Genomic DNA, 19,748 nt, shown 5'->3' with positions numbered 1-19,748 from the left:
TGAAGAATTTGTTTTAATGAACTAACTATATACAAAAACCAGACAAACGATATTATTGAGATATAATCATTTATCGAATTTGGACAAAAACAACAGTAGAATTATTATAGTAATAATTGTAATGGGTTTTCGATAATAGTCTTCAAAGCGTGCATGAATTCCCCACCTTTAGCACCATCAATAGTTCTATGATCAAAAGTACCTGTGATGGTGATGACATCATTGAAAGTGAAACCGTTCTTAGAGGTGACATCTTCTACTGGGATTCTTTTGGTAGTACCGACAGCCAAAATAGCAGATTGTGGAGGATTAATGATAGAAGTGAACATGGAAACGGCATTGTTCATACCTAAATTGGAAATACAGATAGTACCACCTTGGAACTCTTCTGGGTTTAATTTATTGATTCTTGCACGTTTGACTAGATCTTTAACTTCGTTAGAGATCGAAACCAAACCCTTAGAGTTGACGTTCTTAACTATTGGAGTGATCAAACCAGTTGGAGTGGCGACAGCGACAGAAACGTCTACGTTTTCGAATTGTCTAATGACATTTTCCTTTTCTAGCCAACATGTGTTAACTTCTGGGACTCTCTTGACTGCTAAAGAGATAGCTTTCACTAAAATGTCATTTATGGATAATTTGTAATCATTATTCTTGTTTGCTGGATCATTATTTAGAGATTGTCTTAATCTCAATAATTTAGTGACAGAAATATCAGAAGAAACGATATAAGATGGAATTGTTTGAGTAGATTCCAATAGACGAGAGCCTATGATATTTCTCATGTTTGAAATTTCGGTATCAGTGTATGGGTTTGAAGCTGCAATCATTTGAGCAATTGTTGAGTTAACAGAAGCAGAAGCAGATACTCCTCCAGCGACTGCTGGGGCAGCGGTACTGGCAGTGGTTGCTGCTGAAACTGATGAGGTAGCACCTTGACCAGATTTTAAGTATTCTTCGATGTCTTTCTTGACAATTCTACCACTTGGTCCTGTACCAGTGACGTTTTTCAATGCAATTCCGTTTTCCAAAGCCATTGCCTTTGCCAAAGGAGATGCTAAAATTCTTGTTCCTGTAGCAGGAGCAGATTGCCTTGAAGGTGTTGTTTGCTTAGCCACTTGTTGTTCTACAACAGTTTCGCTAGCGCTAGGTGTAGCAGCAGGGGTGGAGTCAGCAGGAGTAGGGGCTGTTTCTGATTCATTAGCAGGTAATTTAAAATCTTTGAAAGCCTGTACATCAGCTTCATCTTCTACGTAAATTGCAATTGGCTTATTAACTGGGACATCTTTGGCACCTTGATTAACCAAAATCTTAGCTAAATAACCATCATCTTGAAATTCAAAATCCATTGTGGCTTTATCAGTTTCGACTTCAGCTATCACATCACCAACGGACAATTGTTCACCTTCTTTTTTAGTCCAAGAAGCCAAATTACCATGGGTCATGGTTGGAGATAGGGCAGGCATATTGATGATAGAATAAGAAGGGTACGAAGAGTACAATCTTAGCAGATTGCATCTAGTGATGGTTGGAGCTGACCTGACGATTCTTAACATTAATTGAAAATTGATATATCTGGGAATAGGGGAAGAGAATTGAATCTATGATTAAATATGTATTTTAAATTCGAGTTCGGTAAGGTAAGGTAAGGGAACAGAGTGATAATAAAGTATCTGACTGTGCTTAGGATAGATATGAGAAAAAGGATAAAGGCAAAACCGAATTGTAAGTGAGAGAACCACGAAATCAAACGACAAACAGTTGATTGGGGAAGTGGAATCAAAATAAAAGAAACTTATAAACGTATCTGAGCTAGATATAAATCGAATAAAACTCTTGTCATGTTGATAAAATGGAAACAATTCCAGTTTGCATAATTTTTCAAATGTAAGCAATCCCATTATCTAAAATCCATCGTGTGATTTGTATTTATAGCAAGGAGACTCAAGTGAAAAAAGGTACGTATGCAGTGACATATATATGACATATTATTGTATGGGACAGAGCAGGCAGATTCCTACATAATGAAGACTACAATACAGACGAAGCAGCCACACCTTCAGCTGACCAGCTTGCAGATGTGAGCTCAGATTAAACAGCGACAAGGACTTATCAGGACATGGAGATGGCATATACACATACAGATACAGGGTAGAGTAATCAAGAAACTTAGATCAATGACAGACACTTCTCAGCGGTATAAAATTCTGTTTTAAATTTGATTTCCTTGGTAAGGTAGTTAAACGAAACCAGTCAATACGATAACGCATATTATATCTCATCATAATGAAGTGAATGTTCAGATAAACTTATCCGAAAATAACAGACATGAATCAAGAAGAAATAGTAGTTCCCCTCCACCATCCACTTGGTGACAGATTTGGGATGGTATTTCCCTAATTGAACTTGAGTTGAATCGAATTGGAACGAATTCTAAAGTCTAAAATCAGTTTTATCAATTGCAAAACGAACAATAAAAGAGAGAAAGCTAACTTGTTACTGATTGGTTCGTCTCGTCTTGTCTCTTTATATAGTAAACTAATAGTCGATGGCAATCGTGTTGTACGAGTAAAAATTTTCAAATTCGATGTGCGTTTTTTGATTGGTCACGCATCGCTAGCATGTGAGGGAGATGGGGTTAGTCGAGTAGGGCATTGGACATCTCAATTGACTGATATTGCAGTTGCAATTACAGTTGCAATTGTGTTTCGAATGGAGTATCTTAAGAACCACTATTGGATGCTACTTACACAACTTCTTCAACACAAGACACCAACCAATACGTGGAATGGAACCGACACACATAAAAACACTTTGATATGTTGTTTGGCAGTCACGTGCACTAGATGATGGTATGGGCCAAACGACGTCTGATCCATCCAACTACAAAAGATTCAACTATAGGCTTAAGCAAGACACAACGGGATAGGATGGCCCATTTGCAAACCGTGAATTGGCAAAGAACAGTAGACTGTCTTAAAACAGATTCATTCATTGATCCATGTGTATAAACAGGAAGCAAGGTCTGTTCGACATTTGTTTCACGGTACTATCAATATCGTAAGATCAGGATTCTTGTCTCAAGAGCAAGAGCAAAAATAAAAGTAACAGCAAGAGCAACAGCAATTGGACGAGGAATGAACAGTGGAGAGCCTACATGTATATGTATCTCTATCTATACCTATGTAGGGCTGTGTGACGGCATTAATGGACCCAAGCTCAACAAGAGTTGACAAGAATACACACAATGATTTGTTTGTATAATCGACATGTAGAATGAACAAACAAAACAAAACAAAACAAAACAAAAAAACAAAGAAACAAAGAAACCCATTCCACACACCTACACATGACTTGTGCGTTCAAATAGCAACATTATACCATACATAATCTATTCCTTGTTACAATTTCTGTTTTTACAAAAATCTCAACTCGTTATAATATAGCATAGCATAGCAGAGATAAACTCAAAACTAATACTACTCTCTATCGCCAAACCTACCTATGGGTGGGACCATCACTACTAGTTGCTCTTGAATATCGTTGTCCAATGGGACTTCTCATGCCAAAACTGCAAAAAAAGCAATGCACCATAATCCCATATCATCAAATGATTTGTTTTCTTTTTACCCAACTGAGAGAGAAACAGAACAAGACCTTCTCTCTATGTGTGTGTATGTGCTTGTATATATGTATTCTACGAAACAACTTGAGTTAACTTGACCATCATTCTCACTATCATCCATTTCATCATCGTCATCTTGCAACATAGTTTCCCAAGGCTTTGACTTGAATTGGATTTGATTTGGCTTGACTCGGTTAGTGAGGTTTACTACTTATCTCTTAACCAGATGGGAGGGGACCTTCTCCTCTACAGCCTGGTTTAAATGGATCATACACACGAGGACAAGAGGCTCTACTTGTATAATACCAATACCAGACGGAACGAAGTATACAGCAAATTTCACAACATTCATTCATTCACTCTTTTGGTCTTGGTCTTGGTCTTGTTTCGTTTCGTTTCTAACACACTCTCTTCCAGTCTAGCTCTAGCTTTGCTCGAGTATATCCACTCTTGACTACCCCTTCCACTTCGTTAACTCTGGGTTGTTTCTTCTCCCAATCAAACAACAAGAGCAACAAGTCCAACAACAATTTTTCATTTATCTTAATTTAGTAATAACGTAATAGCCATCATAGCTATCGGCACCATTTCTCTATTGCAATGAATGATAGACAAGTACTTTAGAAAACTTTATCCAACCGACTATCTACCAATTATGGTCTTGTAGAAGTTGGTTCTTGCTATTGAACTAAGCCGTTTCTTTTATCTAATTTTGAAATATTTCGTTTCAGTTTCGTTGCTAATTTAATACACACTTGCTAGCTAGCTACAACTTCAACTACCAATCCCCCCCCAACTGCCCCCCTTGCTAAGAGTATATTTGCTACAACTCCTTTGTCTTTTGGTTTTACTACCAACAGCTTCACCTCGTATTTGACAGCAACACGATTGTAGCAACCCCAGATTACAACTAGACCCACTAACATTAACACCTACTCTTACAGACTGCCGACATTTTTATTTCATTTCCTATTTATATAACATAACATTATACAATATATACTTATCTCGACCCAATTCAACTTAACTTAGCTAACAACCATTCATTAAGTTGTTTTTTTAACAATGACTTGACTTGTTCATATAAGACTTCTTTTAATTACACCTTCTTCTTCTTTTACTGTATCAATCATTAATCATAGCTATCTTGTCTATCAACATCTCTAAAGTTGAATACATCTAACTGCTACACCAACAGCCCCCCTCCCCCCTTCCTTCTGAAATAAGACAAGAAAGACTAACTTACTGTTGATTTATTTTTGTACTGTACTATTTTTAAAATAAGACAAGACAAGACATACCAAGCCAGTAACTGTTATAATAAACTAATTGTTTCGATTAATTGCTTTGCTTTGCTCAAGTCTAATCATACACCTTAAGTTTTTAAACAACTCTTCAAGACAAACTATCCTGTCAGTCAGTACCTTTAAATTTTTGTGAATATCATCATTTAAAACCATTACTGTAATATAATATATCAACCATTTTTATATGTGTATTCTTTATTGATCAAAAAGGAAGACCCGTTTCCAAATATACCAATAGACTAATTTATAATAATCGACACATTCCCCAAAATTACATTTATAATAACTACCAACTGTCCTTACAATGATAGATTCTCAGGATACTTCAATGATTTTCGAAAGAGATGTAGAGGACCCCCTGTCTCCTACTACCACGAATACAAACAACTACACTTCTTCATCTCCATTATCTCTTTCAAGACAACAAAGTAACACTAGTATATATTCAAATATGAATAATAATAACGCTAATGCCGCAAGTAATAACAATCTAGTTAACTCAACTACTCATCATAATTTAGAGAACTTGATCCCTCCTGCGCTAGATGCCAGTTGTTCAATTATAACCGACGAGAATACTAATTTGAACGATGTAGATTTAATATATTCAAGAAGACCCTCAACTATTGGGTTAGACATGGCACTGGGGAACAGATATTTTAAAGATTCCCACCAATTCTCAAATTCAAATTCATCTTCTTCAGCAAATTTGTATAGGTCCCAGTCTCATTCAATTGCATCCCCTTCTTCTCCACATTTATATTTATCAAGGACATACTCAAATACCAATAATAATAACAATAATAATCCTTCAAGAGTTGCGTCTCCTACTGATCCTCACCATAAATTATTGAGATTTTATTCTTATGCAGACATGTTATCTGATGAAATGACAGACTCTTCTTCTTCAGGGCCTTCACCTTCAACCCATAGACAGTCACATTCTTTGGCTTCTCCTGTAGCTGGAAAACAGTTTAACACATTTAATAACCCTTTCATTAAAAATAAGTCATTATCTCCAAATTCTTCAACTCCTCACCCTTCAGCTGCTTTCCAGTTCGATAATTCTAATAGTGATTCTACCTCAACTACAGATGATGAAAATGACATGGAAAATGATGAGGACAATAGAACTCTAGATCCAACCAATTTATCAACTTTAAATTCATTGTTACAGCATCCAAGACCAAATATACCCTCAAATTCATCAAAGCCTCGTCTATTAAGGGCTAGGTCCTCGTCAAATGCAAATATGAATCCGAATAGTGGTTACACTTCCTTACGATCTTCTGGTCTGACTCCATTATTTAGAGCAAGAACATATTCCTCAACATCAGGACTGTCTCCCTCTCAAACCCCAGTAATGTCAAGGTCAAGACGTTCTCCAAGCCAGTATTTCATTTATAATGAAGATACTCTGGCGCCATTACAAACTGATAATTTAGGTGAGGTTCTAAGGAAAAAAATGAGTCGCACTGCAACTGACACTCCAACTATCGATGGTGCATTGAATTGATATAATTTAATAGTAATACAAATTTATTGGATCATCTTTTTCTGAGATGTAAATATGTATTCAAGAAAAGAATTTTAACCCATATTTGTTTTGTTTCATTATTATTTTTTGTCGTTTGACAAATACTGTTATCTATCCATTTCAAAATCGAATCTATTTACTATTACTATTACAATTAATTTTTATTAATCTTTTATATTAACCTATCATATTGTTGTCGACCTTTCAAAAATTCATTTATTTTGTTACATTTACATGTACTTCAAAGCACTTAATTCTATGCACATTTAATACATTATTCTATATAATATGTATTTAAATTAAATTCCATTTACAAATAATCTTTTCTACCTGCAGTTCTAACAAATCTTCTTAATTTCCATTCCACATCAGCGTCCTTATTTTCCAATGTACCCAATCTTAATTCAAATAATCTCATTTCGAATCTTGGACCAACTTCAGCAACTTCAACACCTTCTCTAGTCTTTACATAGACATGCTGTCTTACACTTATATAATCACCTCTATTAGCAAATGTAATAACTCTGGAGGCATCTTTTTTAGGACCAGGTGGGAATAAATGCTTCAATACTTTAACTATTCTTTCACCTAATGGTGTAGTAAAATTATCAAAAATCAAATGTGGATTAACTTCACTTTGATTACCACGATTCAAAATGTCATGTCTTAATACTACATTATGCAAAGTAAAGAATGCTGTTGGACCATGTGGGAAATGTGATATCGTTATTGAAGTTGGCACACCTCTATGTTCATGCAAAACAACTAAATCACTGGTACCACTTCTAACACAAGCTTTAACTAAGTTTGGCATGATATAATTACCTCTATTTAGACGTACTGCACCTGGAAATAATAATTTGATTTCCTTAGCAAACTGAGATAATCTTGTACTTGGATCTCTTGAAGTAGTTACAATGACTCTTGGATCACTAATACCACTACTGGCGGCATATTCATCATCAACTTCCTCCTCATATTGCTCCCCACGTATCGTTTGGTCATATCTAAAATCTTCTTGTAACTTCTCGTCCTCTGCAATCTCTTTCGGTAGTGGTTTACCTTGAGCCAAAGCTTGTCTAATAATCTGTCTTTTCTGTTGTAATTGAGACTCTTGCAATTCTTGTGCCTTACGGTACAAATATTCCCTTCTTTCACGAGCTTGTCTTCTTAACATTTTGTACTACTCACGATTTACACAAATGATGTTCTATCCCACAGTTAGCACTCTTTTGGTGTATATATAGTATTTATATCATCATTTATTTTATACTTCTTTTCATCTTAGAACTAAGCTCATCGCAATTTCATAACGTTAAAATTTTTCACCGATGAGCTTTTCAAAATTATCACCAAATCCGGGTAACACTAAATGATACAAAGGATGGAACATTAAACGTTTCCTTTCGTTGACTTATTAATTGGTAACTGTTTTGATTGTTTGATTATTATTTTATTTATTTATTTATTGTTTATTTTAATCTGCTATCTCTACGATTTAAAGTTATTTGTTGAAATCTAATTGTATTTTATACTTTATAAAGGGGGGGCTAATAATCTCTCAAAGAGACTACTAGGGGAAAAATTCTACTAAAAAATTTCTATATATATAGATATATATGTATATGCATTGTTATCATTAAAATTCATTATTGTTACGGGTTCATTTTGTTAGTTTTTACTCTGTCTTCCTCTAGAGTATGCATGAGCCAGAGATTCTTCTTCTGTGATCTCCATTCTTGTTTTAATGTATCCATTATTCTTATTTCTTGACGGTATATCCATAGATTCACGACGTACTCCTAATCCCCTGCTTGGATCCAATCCTGATGCTGCTAACCTTTTTTGACGAATATTATTGGGTAAGAACATATGTGTGGATAATGCAGTTGGAAGAATAGTATGTGCTGAAGGTGGAGCATTGGACTCACTTGCGTACCTTTCTCTCGTAGTTTCTGAAGCTATACTACTAAAGCTTCCTTGTCTTGATTTACCATTTCTATGCATGAATGGATTGAAAGTGGTATTCATTGGACATGGTGGAGATACTGATCCAACTACATTGACGTTCGAAGTACCTGTTATTGGTTTATTCACACTCATTGGTGTATTAGCAATTTCTGACCTAGAACTATGGCTGTTATTACTACTTAGTGGATTTATGATATGGGACGAATTGCTGTTTCCATTTGACACCGATACGAACTTACTTTGACAACCATTATTATTATTATTATTATTATTATTGTTGTTGTTGTTATGATTGATATTTTTTTTATTGTCAATGTAACTATTAGAATTAGAGGTATTCTGCAGATTGTTCAAAAACAATCCACTCAATAAGCTTCGTTTCACTTCATGTGGTGAAGAATTTATCGAACTTATATTTTGTGGGGATGAACCAGTCGAACTCTTAGCAGTATTATTTGTTTTTGCAAATAATAATTTATCCCACTGCTTTCTGTAGTATTTTTCTTCTTCTTCATCATCGAAATCATCTTCATCATCATAATCATCATCGTCATCATAGTCATCATCATCATCGTCAGATAAAGTGTTCCAGTCTGATTCATCATCCTCACTAAAGAATAGTTTCGAACTCCTTTCTCCAGATTTTAAATTAGATGAGCTATCCTCATGCATTTTATTTTTCGTGCTAACATCACCAAATAAAGAATTAACCCTAGTGATTGGTTTACCATCATCGTTATCTTCACCAGTGTCATCTATATTATTATCTTCACTAGAATTTTTTGTAACCTCTTGTTTTGTATGTGAAATTTTTCTATCAGTAGTTTGGATGTTAAACAACGTATTGTCATTTGAAGCTGGATAAGGATTCGACTTTTTTCTTGTAATCAATATATTTGTATCGAAACCATTAACAACATTCTCTGGATCTTCCCTTTTCTTTACCACGGGGTTATTGTTATTGTTATTGTTATCATTATTAAGGTTATTATTAATGTTACTATTAGTGTTAGAGTTATTATTATGCAATTTATATCTTTCAATAACGTTTGGGCTTAATGCAGGGGTTGATTGGAATAATTTTTTATTCTGTTGTTTTAACGGTATTTTATCAATATTTGAAGTGGTTTGGGTGACTTCGTTGTTATTATTAGGCCGTATATCTAGATGGCTACCATTATTATAATTATTATCAGTAGTAGTGGTATTAGTTGATTTCAATTTCGACTGCAACTGCGATTGAGGTTGTTGAGATTGTAACTGCTTTTGATTATTAACAGGGTTAATAATATAATACAAATTTTTGACACCTTCTCTTTTCTTTGATCTATTTATATCTTTATCCTTTAATAAAGATTTATTCAGAATTCTCCAACTGATATTTTTCAACCTTTCACCTTGTTCAATATACGATCTATCATTATTCTTATTACATTTGATTAGTTGCAAATACAAGTCCATCGAATCAAACAAATGCAACCGTTCAGGAGTAAACAAGTTTGGACTTATCTTTAAAAATTTTTCATTCAACGAACCATCATTATACTGAAATGATTCCTTCGGTACTTTCGTCATTTCGAATCGATAGATAATATCAAAACCTACTACGACGACTACACCTTCTTCTACAACTCACCCTCCACTGACTATATGAAAACTGAAACAAAGACCTCTCTGTCTGTCTTGATATAGTAACTCTAATTCAAAACCTTTCAAATACAAAAAACCACTTTAACAGTGAAAAGACTCAGTAATAACAAAAAACTTCAAACTATATTAGCAAAAATAAACGGACAATATCTTGTGTTTATACTTTTCTTCCAATATCTCTTGTTATAAACCACAGCAATATATCAAAGATTCATATTATCACTTCAATATCACCATTCGATCGATAAACCTCTTCGTTCCTTACGTCTACGTTTAATTTAATTTTTTTTTTTTTGATTTTTATCTTCAGCTTCACCAGTTTTTTTTTCTGCTTGCTTGCTTTCTTGGTAATGCTTTAGCTTTAGCTTTGACCTTCCTGAAGATTAAAAGCAAAAAACTATACTGTAAGCAAAAGATATGGTTGACCTCTTAGTTGCCAAATGAACTGAAACCAAACCAAACCAAACCAAGTATTGTTGTCAATTGGTATAACGAAACCCACTCTTGAACAACAACAAAAAAAAAGATATTATATTATAATATAATATACCAATAGAGTATGTGTACCGGCAGCAGCAGTGCTATTAATCACTGAGTTTTAATCCAATATATGCGGAAACGACCTTAGGAACAGCAAGTGCACTCTAATATTTTTATTTTTTCCCTCTTTAACTCTGTCTGTTCTTTTGTTTTGAACCAATTCGTAGTGTTGTTGCAACAAGAAACGAATGTATATATATCTGTATATTTATACCAATACTATTCGTATCCTCTCTTCCTTCTGTTGCTGTTTGATTCCTGATTCGTGAATTTTATCTTATTCTATTTGTTCTGTCTGACTATAATAAACCAGTTCAAGTCGGCCCTTTCTATAATTTGATATAATACAGTCCTTTACTGATTTGATAATGATAATGATAACGACAACGACAACGACAACTACAACTACAACTACAACTACAGTTGGGTCCCCAAGTTCTTGTTGATGTCTGTAAAGTATCTTTATTTATACTGAATCCAAAACACACTGACTTTTGACCTTTTGGAAAGGAATGATGACGGTTATGGTCTTTGTCGTATCAACGCTTAGCTTCTGATGATGATGTTGATGATGGTGGTATCGTAAACTCTTTTTTTTCTTGATTGATTTTGATCGATCAATCGATTGATCGATTGATCGATTGATTGATTGTCTCTGTTTGTCTTGTTGTAGTTTGAAGGAGGGAAGGAGCCCTTTATGGATGATGATGATGGATTTTGATTAAATTGGTTGATTATATTCTCGTTGTCGTTCTTGTTCTTGTTCTTGTTCGTGTCGTTGTTGTTGTCTCTGTTCTTATTGTCTGGTTGCAAGGTCAAGGTTCAGGGGAGTGGTATGCTTGTTTGTATGGTATTTGTTTCTGAAGGTGGAAGGGGTAGTGTTCTTTTTCCATGATTAAAAAATGTGTGTGACTTATGGTCATGCAAGGAATGATGGCAGTTGGGGGTTCGTTGTTGCAAGTAGAAGAATGATGATGATGGGGGTGGCGGTGGTGATGATAATTTGTTTTTTCATTATGGTTGATGCTTAACTAAATATTTTTTTATTCAATATTCTTTATTTCCGCTCGTAATTAAAACTGAAAATAATATCGTATTTTGTATTGTATTGTATTATATTATCATAGTGTCTTATAGTAAGGCTATATCGCACTATCTTCTAAATTACTAAAATATATAGTTAAATACAAAATGGTAAACATTAGGTTAAATAATGGTTCGTTAAAATTATTTATGGAAGGGAGGAATGCATGATGAATGTATGTAAGTATATATTATTTATTTATTTCTTTAGGAGTTTTTATATTAGTTTTTTTCTTCTGGGGTCATGAACATGTAAAGTAGCAAATCTTTAATTCTATTTAGATTCATTCATATGGTCCCATAGTTTCCCAGCTAGTTTACCATGATGATTCTTTAATTCTTTATTGTTAGATAACGAATTATCTTCAATATATTTAGATAAAATATCAATGGCAACATCATAGTTCTGTTGTGCAACTTCTAATTGTTTTTTGGCATTGTGAGCAACAACATCTTGTTCAATGGCCTTGTGTATCTCATCAGGGCTGCTCTTTGAAGAAGAAGAGAAAAGTCTGCGCCATAAAAAATTACTCTTGTCCTTGTTTTCAAAATCATGTGCATACTCTTCCTTACATTTCTTCAACAACTCCCATTTCTCATCTGCATTACGTTTAGCGTCGTCCAATGATAAAACATTCTCAAATTGCAATTTAATGTCTTCAACTTCATCATTAGCACATTGAGCAGCACTCTCACCCCATCCTTTCAACGATTCAGCAGTGTTTTGTGCAACTTTCCTTTCAACATCTGGGGTCTTACCATAGGTTAGCCAGCCTTTGGACTTGATCTTCTTCAATTCATCCAACTTCTGTTGAGCCTCACTTGGACCCTCCTTGGCGCTTCTCAATGCTTCCAGCTTCTCTTCACGAGCAAACTCCTGGGCATTCTCACCCCAACCATAGACACTGTTACTTGCAATTTCATCCACTTTCTTGGCACCTTCCTGGTATACCATCTCTTCGGCGTCATCCAAACCGTTATGTGTCAACCATTTGAAGAAAGATGTCTTGCCATGAATATAATTTTCATCTTGCTGATCTAGCTTTGATGCCAACGAGTTGAAATCATCATTTGCAGTGTACCTGTTGTAAATTTCATTAGCCTTTTGTAGGTTAGCCTCCTTTTCACTCAATTGCATCTTCGAATTTTGAATCATAGCATCCAATTCTGATGGAGCGTTTGGTGTACCTTTCAAAGACATCAAGTCTTGTAATTTCTGGTTAGTCATGTCATACTCACCAATTGCAATGGCCTTGTTACGCTCAGCTTCTGAGAACCCCCAGTTGAATATGGTCTTGGAGTCGTGATGGGCCTTGCCAATAGCTGAATGTTTCGAGTTTTCCAAACTGTTGTTATTTGTCAAGGTAGCAGGTTTTGGAAGTTCCAATTTCTTGTATGGGAAACTAACGTCGTCTTGGACATTATTTTTATAAACTAGGTAACCTGCAGTTACAGCAGCTAGACTGCCAACTACAATTCTTGAGGACATTATAGGTAAAATTTATTAGCTTGTTTGATTGTTTGTTTTCAATAGATATTTATTGTACGGTAATATGGTGAATATACAATATTATCAATAAATACTCTAGTAGTTATTCGTTGTGTTTAGTATTATTTCAAAAACACAAACAAGAAATAAATATAAAGTACAATTAGAAGAATTATCAATTGAAATAATTTTTTTTATCAATTAAATATCATATCAATCAAGAGTCGAGTTTATATATGTATAAAACCAAGACGAACCCTGGACGTTGTGATGATCACCTCAAGTAGAGGTGAAACTTTTTTTAAAAATACTAGAGATAGACCAACAAGAGACAAACTCTTTTGAGGGATAGGAGTGTGTTGGGATTTAAAGTTAAGGATACTGATGTAATGTTTATGCAACGTCAATGTAGAACAGACAGAATAAGGACATCAAACAACAAAAGAGCGCCTTTGACAATGAAATCAAGAGTTGGGAAAGAGGGACAGTGATGTGGTGAATAGTAAAAAATTACAAATAGAGAGAGAGATGGTAAGGTAAGGTAAGGTATAGTCTGTTTAGTTCAGTTTAGTTTGATTTGATGAGTTGTGAAACAGAGGGTAGAATTGAAATTTGAAGTGAAATTTGAAGTGAAGTTTTAAATTTGGCGATGGTTTGAAATAATTAAAGTACAGGAATAAAGGAATAGATGGTATGTATTCGAGGGGGGGGATTAAACGAGAGATGAGGAAAATGGTGTGAATGAGACGGCGGGTATCCCTTTTTTATTTTTTGGGCTGATGCAAACGGGGAACAGATAAGGAACGAGATTAGGGGATTGTTGCTGAGAAAACGAAGAAGGGAAACAAGTGATGATATAATTATATGTGGTATAACACCGGTTCTTCTTAGAGGGGGAGGTTGGAACGTTCGAGGGAAAGGGAGAGAAAACGACAAACACAAAGACGCAAAGACGCAAAGACGTAGAGTAAGGCAGAGTAAAGTAGAGGAATATAATTTTGTGAATGCATCTCTCTCCATGTTTGTCTCTGTCTGTCTTTTCGAACCTGCAATGCGAGTTCGTTTTCTGCTTTGTCTTTTGATTTGAATGTAAGCGAAGTACTCCGAGTTAAAACACAAAAGTGAATATCGGGGAGGAGAAGCAGGGAAGGCCTGGAGTGCGGACAGAGGACGATGGTTTTCCAAACAGAAAGAGAAATAAAGAAGGGCGAGACCAAGTATTTTTTATTTTTTAATTTTTTGTTTTTAAATTTTTGTGGTTTTTACCAAATTGAGCTCCTTTCAGCCGAAATCCGGGGTTTTTCTACTGCTCTTGTGTTTCTTTTTCGTGCGGTCATCCGTCATCTGTTTAGTAATTTGTGGCTGGCTGATGTGATCAATAGAGAAAGCAAACCACAAAAAAAAACAGAGACATACACGCACAGAGACACATTGAAAGTGAGTCAAAATACAGTAAAAATGAACAGCAAGACAATACGAAGTGCGGGAAGAAGTGTCATTCTGTTTTTGTGATTCCCCCATTCCATCACCTACCGTCCAAACTAAACCGGCCAGCTGGCACGAACTTGTCTGTCTCTGATGGATAATTTTTGGGCGGAATGTGATGGTGGGCAGCTTTTTTTTTAGGTCACATTTTGCAATTATTTTGACCCAAAAACACGCAAAAAAAGAAACTAGAACAAAATACGAGCCCATTAGCTCTGGAATAGACTAAAACGAATGACAGAGATATGCCAATATTTGGGGGTTACCTATTGGGATATATGGTAAGATGGTTTTTTTCATATACAATAATAACAATAACAATAATGATACATCTTTGAAATTTGTCTGAACATTATTGATCATGTGACTTATTGTAATCACGTGCTATACAAAATAAAAAATCATATAATTTTAGTATAGAACATGATTATCACATGTGTTTCTAAACCTACATTATAATAACTGTGTACGACACAATTCATGCATGTGTATTAACCCATCGATTCATCGATCGATCGATCGAATGACTAACTCACATTGGTATATAATAACATATCTTATTTAGAAAGAACCTCATTTGCACCTAAATCAAACCCATCCCAACTCATACTCCATTATCCAATGTCAAATGTTAAAGTATTATTTCTAGGTCCGTATGGTACCTATTCTCACCAAGCTGCTTTACAGGAATTTGCAAACTGCCCGAATGTTGAATATATACCTTCTCCCTCGATTAACAATTGTTTCTCAATTCTAGAAGATACCGACAATTACAATATAGATTATTCTGTGGTCCCGTTAGAAAATTCAACTAACGGCCAAGTGGTATTCTCTTATGATATCCTTCGTGACAAGATGTTAAATTCATCAATTGATGAGAATTCAATTGCTAAAATTTCCTCAAAAATCGAAATTGTCGCAGAGCAGTACGTTTCTATATCACATTGTCTAATCTCATCGTTAGATATCCCATCAATTGACGGAGTCATTGAAAATTATAAGTCAGTGGTATTATATTCACACCCACAAGTATGGGGTCAGATAGAAACTTTTGTCGCCGATTTACGTACCAAAATTAAAGACATTTCAATTGTAGATACATCTTCGACCTCAGAAGCTGTCACAATTGCAATGAAAGAACAGAAATCTGACAACTCAAGACTACATTTATCAATAGCGAGTGAAACAGCAGCAACGATACATAACGCGCATATAATAAAACAAAAGATAAATGACATAAAGGGTAACACGACTAGATTTTTAATATTAACAAGACGCAATGATCCAACAATACCAAAGTATATCCCTCCTCAAAATATAATTCCAACTGAAAAAGTTTCAATTTTGTCATTCACAATAAATGACGATCCAGGTTCATTGGTGGATATACTGACAGTGCTCAAAAAATATTCATTGAATATGTGTTCAATCAATTCAAGACCTTACAATACCAATAAACTAACATCTAGAAAATGGCAATACGTATTCTTCGTAGAGTTTCATAACATTAACGAAAGCATCACAGACAGAGAGTCGTTCTACAATGAAATAGATCCACAATGCATCAAATGGACAATATGGGGTTCTTTCCCTAGAAATGAAAGATATTACTTGTAAACAAGAAAAACAAGAACAAGAACGATCAATTGGTATGTTTCGAACCGTCCTTGTCATAGTAATGACATCTCTTCCTTGAACATATATCCATTGTCAGAATACCTACTCAAATTCTGGTGGGTAAAAAAAACATTTCATGTTACTCACTTTTTCAGCCTATAAAAGACAAAGGTCGATCTCGAATTTTCAAAGTATAAGAAAATCAGAGAGAATTTTGTAGTGGAGTGATTCGCCAGAAGTGCAAGATCTGTTTAGTTTGGGGACTATATATATATATATCTACATGTGTACAGATGTAAAAGTTTATATAAATGTAAATGATGATTTGATATGATATGGTATGGTATCAATTGATGAAAGTTTGCAAGATGCTTGCATGCTGATAAGCAAAACGGTGTGTGATCCCTCCCCGATCATGACCCCATCGAGTACATACCAGACCCAGTCTAGTTGCATGGTAATTGAAAACTGAAATCATTGTTACTTTTACCATTTAGTTCCGTTCCATCTTACAAATACAAATACACATACACATGTGTGTGTGTGTGAGTCTATATTTTCAAGCTTGTTTCTCCAATTTTTAATGCATATGTGGGGGGTGGGCATGTCAGCCTCTCTGTATTACGTTGTTGTACATATCCAAGAAAATCGAAAACGTGATTCTTGGATCATCCAAATGCCTTGTCAGCCAGCGATTGCTGTTGATTTGTTTGATGTCCATCCCATCCCATTACGAGTTTTTACGACATCGGGACATTTACCTAGGTCACATGACATATCATCTCTTCTCTTTCTCCGGTTGCGGTCCAACGTGCTGCTGCTGCTGCTGCTACTACTAGGACTGTCTCTCTGCATCTCCCATCCCAAAATGAGGTGAGAAGAGCTTTTGATCAAACAGTTTCCCATAACAGGAAGAACCCAGAGGAAAAAGTCATCAAATGCGTTTCTTTTCAAACGTTTTGCATCATTTTGATATCTTCCTTACTATTCTAACAGTCTATGAGCTTCTTCTTTCCATCTTTTTTGACCATTTTAACATTAAAGTTTCACTTTAGAAACAGAAACCATCAAGCTCTATCTATCTCTCTATATCTCTATCTGTCTCTCTCTTTTGATACTAGATATCAAATAAAAAAAAAAAAAAAATTTTTTTTCCATTGTGAAGCTACTGTGAAATTAATATATTAATTTATGACTAAAAAATTAAAATTATATTAAATATTGATTGAGCTTCAGTTACTTTATTCTAATCCATTCTGTTTGATCTCCCCCGACACTGGTCATCAAGTTGCTGTTGGCTTTAATTATCGATCTAGCAGGTTTGAGCTCTTGCATTTGACTCATATTCTGTTCTCCATTTCAAGATCGATATTTATAAGAACATATATCTTTGCTCAACACACCAGGTTCAGATCTTGTAATTGTTTGTGAGGTCGGACTTATAGCAATACATTTTGGATACAGTAGATTCATATATATTTAATATATATATATTTATCAAGCGTTGATTCATCTGCTGTGTGTCAAAATATATCGAAAGACCATTTTTTATAGAGGCCTCCCCAACACTATCATATTATATTGACATTATAGAGAATAGGTACAAGAAGAATAGGATAGTGCTGACTCGAGTTTTAAATCACTATTGCTTGTATTCTAGTTTGTCTTCCATTGCTAACCTTCATTTTTTTTTTTTTGATAAACTTTCTTTACCTTCCTGTTAGCACACACGAATTGCTCTTATAGAGTTGAAATAAGTATTGAGGTAACAATGAGTGATTCAACATCCTCCCCGCGGTTGGAAACTTTGAAATCAAACCATACTTCGACAAACTCTCTATTTTCGTTGAGTAAAAAAAGTTATTCCAGTTTGTTATTGAACAATTCAAATTACTACTACGAAAATGAAGAATTTGATGATGTTGATGATTCCTACAGTTCCAAAAACCGCGATATATTCACTTATCCATATAATCAATATTCAAGTGGACTACTAACGCCAGCACCTTCTACTGAAAAATTGGATAAATACGTTTTCATCTTAATAGGTTTACCAGCTTCCGGAAAGTCAAGCATATCTTCACATTTGATAAAATATTTCAATAGTAATGACAGTACAAAACATTTAAGATGTTCAATCTATAACGCAGGTCAAGTAAGGAGGAATTTGTCTAACAACGGTTTGCCTATGAAACTAGCAAATGATTCCTCAGAGGATTTATTTAATCCAAAAAATTCAAATAAAAAGGAAAAGTTCGCCAAGATAACTTTAAATAACTTACTAAGAGATGTTAATAATGACGCTTGTGATATAGCAATTTTCGATGCAACTAATTCAACAAAAGCTAGAAGAAAGTTTTTAATATCTGAATTTTCATATTACAACTCAAATGTAAATTCGAGTTTTCATATCATACCAATTTTTCTCCAAATATCATGTAATGATATCAATTTTATACGGTATAATGTTCACAACAAATCCTTTAATGACGATTATTATGACAAGCCTTACAGATATTCGATATCAGATTTTGCAAAAAGACTAAGATATTATTGCAAACAATCCACACCGTTCTCAGAAATTGAATTTGAAGAAATCTCAAGTTATTTAAAAGAAAATAATTTAGAATATGAAGTACTTTATTATAAAATCTGTGATGCTGGCTTATCAAATTCCAACCAAAATTTTGTACTGTCAACGAGAAATCATTCTCCCTTTACTGATATGATACTATATCTAATAAACAGATTTGTTGAAAACTATTCAAATCTTTATGGACATGAATATATTACTAAAGTTAAACAATTTTTTGTAATCAGAGAAGAATTTCAAAGAAATTCAACTTCAGATATGAACTGCACAGAAAATTCAATGAACTGTCTAGATACACTGACAGAGATCGTCAATGAAGAATATATCAATTCATTGCAAGAATCTCTAATGGACAACACTTAAATTAAATTAAAACAAATTAACATTGATAGACACATTAATTGATGTCATTTACAACTATCATGTATTTTTATTGCATACACTCACTAATCCCACATTTGTTAACGACCTTTAATGACTCTCAACTCATCAATCATGAACTATACAATTGATAAATCGCTTAAAAACAAATGATCAAACTAAGAATTGTTTTTTTGTCTTACGTTTATTATATCCTTTGATACATTTCCTTTATACTTATTACCTGTTATTTATTTCGGTTGTCTTCTTACAACTTATTTATACAATTTTATAAATTTTAACGTTGACATTATAAGTTTAATTCAATATGATATTAATAAATTTACCAATATACACCCTACATATATATCTCTACCAATATCTTGTAACATGATCCGTTCTCATAATGCTTTTCTTTAATTTATCGTCATCTTAATAGTGAATTAACCAAATTCGGTATCAAATTCGGATAATATATATCTTGTGAG

The 19,748-nt window shown here is 34.2% G+C and overlaps 7 protein-coding genes across 7 annotated transcripts; 3 read left to right on the top strand and 4 right to left on the bottom strand.

The window, feature by feature from the left end:
* Positions 1 to 104: 104 nt before the first annotated feature.
* LAT1 (dihydrolipoyllysine-residue acetyltransferase) lies at positions 105 to 1,559 on the bottom strand (the record flags this gene model as incomplete). Its single annotated transcript, XM_001646066.1, has 1 exon — positions 105 to 1,559. The coding sequence occupies one exon, from the start codon at positions 1,557 to 1,559 to the stop codon at positions 105 to 107; it is 1,455 nt and encodes a 484-aa protein (XP_001646116.1).
* A 3,680-nt stretch (positions 1,560 to 5,239) lies between these two features.
* Kpol_1039p6 (uncharacterized protein) lies at positions 5,240 to 6,451 on the top strand (the record flags this gene model as incomplete). Its single annotated transcript, XM_001646065.1, has 1 exon — positions 5,240 to 6,451. The coding sequence occupies one exon, from the start codon at positions 5,240 to 5,242 to the stop codon at positions 6,449 to 6,451; it is 1,212 nt and encodes a 403-aa protein (XP_001646115.1).
* Positions 6,452 to 6,782: 331 nt separating this feature from the next.
* IMP4 (snoRNA-binding rRNA-processing protein IMP4) lies at positions 6,783 to 7,649 on the bottom strand (the record flags this gene model as incomplete). The annotated part of the gene is made up of 1 exon (XM_001646064.1): positions 6,783 to 7,649. One exon carries the CDS (start codon positions 7,647 to 7,649, stop codon positions 6,783 to 6,785), a length of 867 nt encoding a protein of 288 aa, XP_001646114.1.
* Positions 7,650 to 8,143: 494 nt separating this feature from the next.
* On the bottom strand, positions 8,144 to 10,018 carry MKS1 (Mks1p; the record flags this gene model as incomplete). Its single annotated transcript, XM_001646063.1, has 1 exon — positions 8,144 to 10,018. One exon carries the CDS (start codon positions 10,016 to 10,018, stop codon positions 8,144 to 8,146), a length of 1,875 nt encoding a protein of 624 aa, XP_001646113.1.
* Positions 10,019 to 11,990: 1,972 nt separating this feature from the next.
* OM45 (Om45p) lies at positions 11,991 to 13,205 on the bottom strand (the record flags this gene model as incomplete). Its single annotated transcript, XM_001646062.1, has 1 exon — positions 11,991 to 13,205. One exon carries the CDS (start codon positions 13,203 to 13,205, stop codon positions 11,991 to 11,993), a length of 1,215 nt encoding a protein of 404 aa, XP_001646112.1.
* A 2,106-nt stretch (positions 13,206 to 15,311) lies between these two features.
* On the top strand, positions 15,312 to 16,307 carry PHA2 (prephenate dehydratase PHA2; the record flags this gene model as incomplete). Its single annotated transcript, XM_001646061.1, has 1 exon — positions 15,312 to 16,307. One exon carries the CDS (start codon positions 15,312 to 15,314, stop codon positions 16,305 to 16,307), a length of 996 nt encoding a protein of 331 aa, XP_001646111.1.
* A 1,771-nt stretch (positions 16,308 to 18,078) lies between these two features.
* On the top strand, positions 18,079 to 19,263 carry PFK27 (6-phosphofructo-2-kinase; the record flags this gene model as incomplete). Its single annotated transcript, XM_001646060.1, has 1 exon — positions 18,079 to 19,263. The coding sequence occupies one exon, from the start codon at positions 18,079 to 18,081 to the stop codon at positions 19,261 to 19,263; it is 1,185 nt and encodes a 394-aa protein (XP_001646110.1).
* Positions 19,264 to 19,748: the final 485 nt, after the last annotated feature.

Source organism: Vanderwaltozyma polyspora, genomic scaffold (genome assembly GCF_000150035.1).
Source record: "Vanderwaltozyma polyspora DSM 70294 KpolScaffold1039 genomic scaffold, whole genome shotgun sequence".
NCBI classification, from domain to species: Eukaryota; Fungi; Ascomycota; class Saccharomycetes; order Saccharomycetales; family Saccharomycetaceae; genus Vanderwaltozyma; species Vanderwaltozyma polyspora.
Note: the sequence above shows the minus strand (reverse complement) of the source record. Positions and strands in the feature narration are given on the sequence as shown.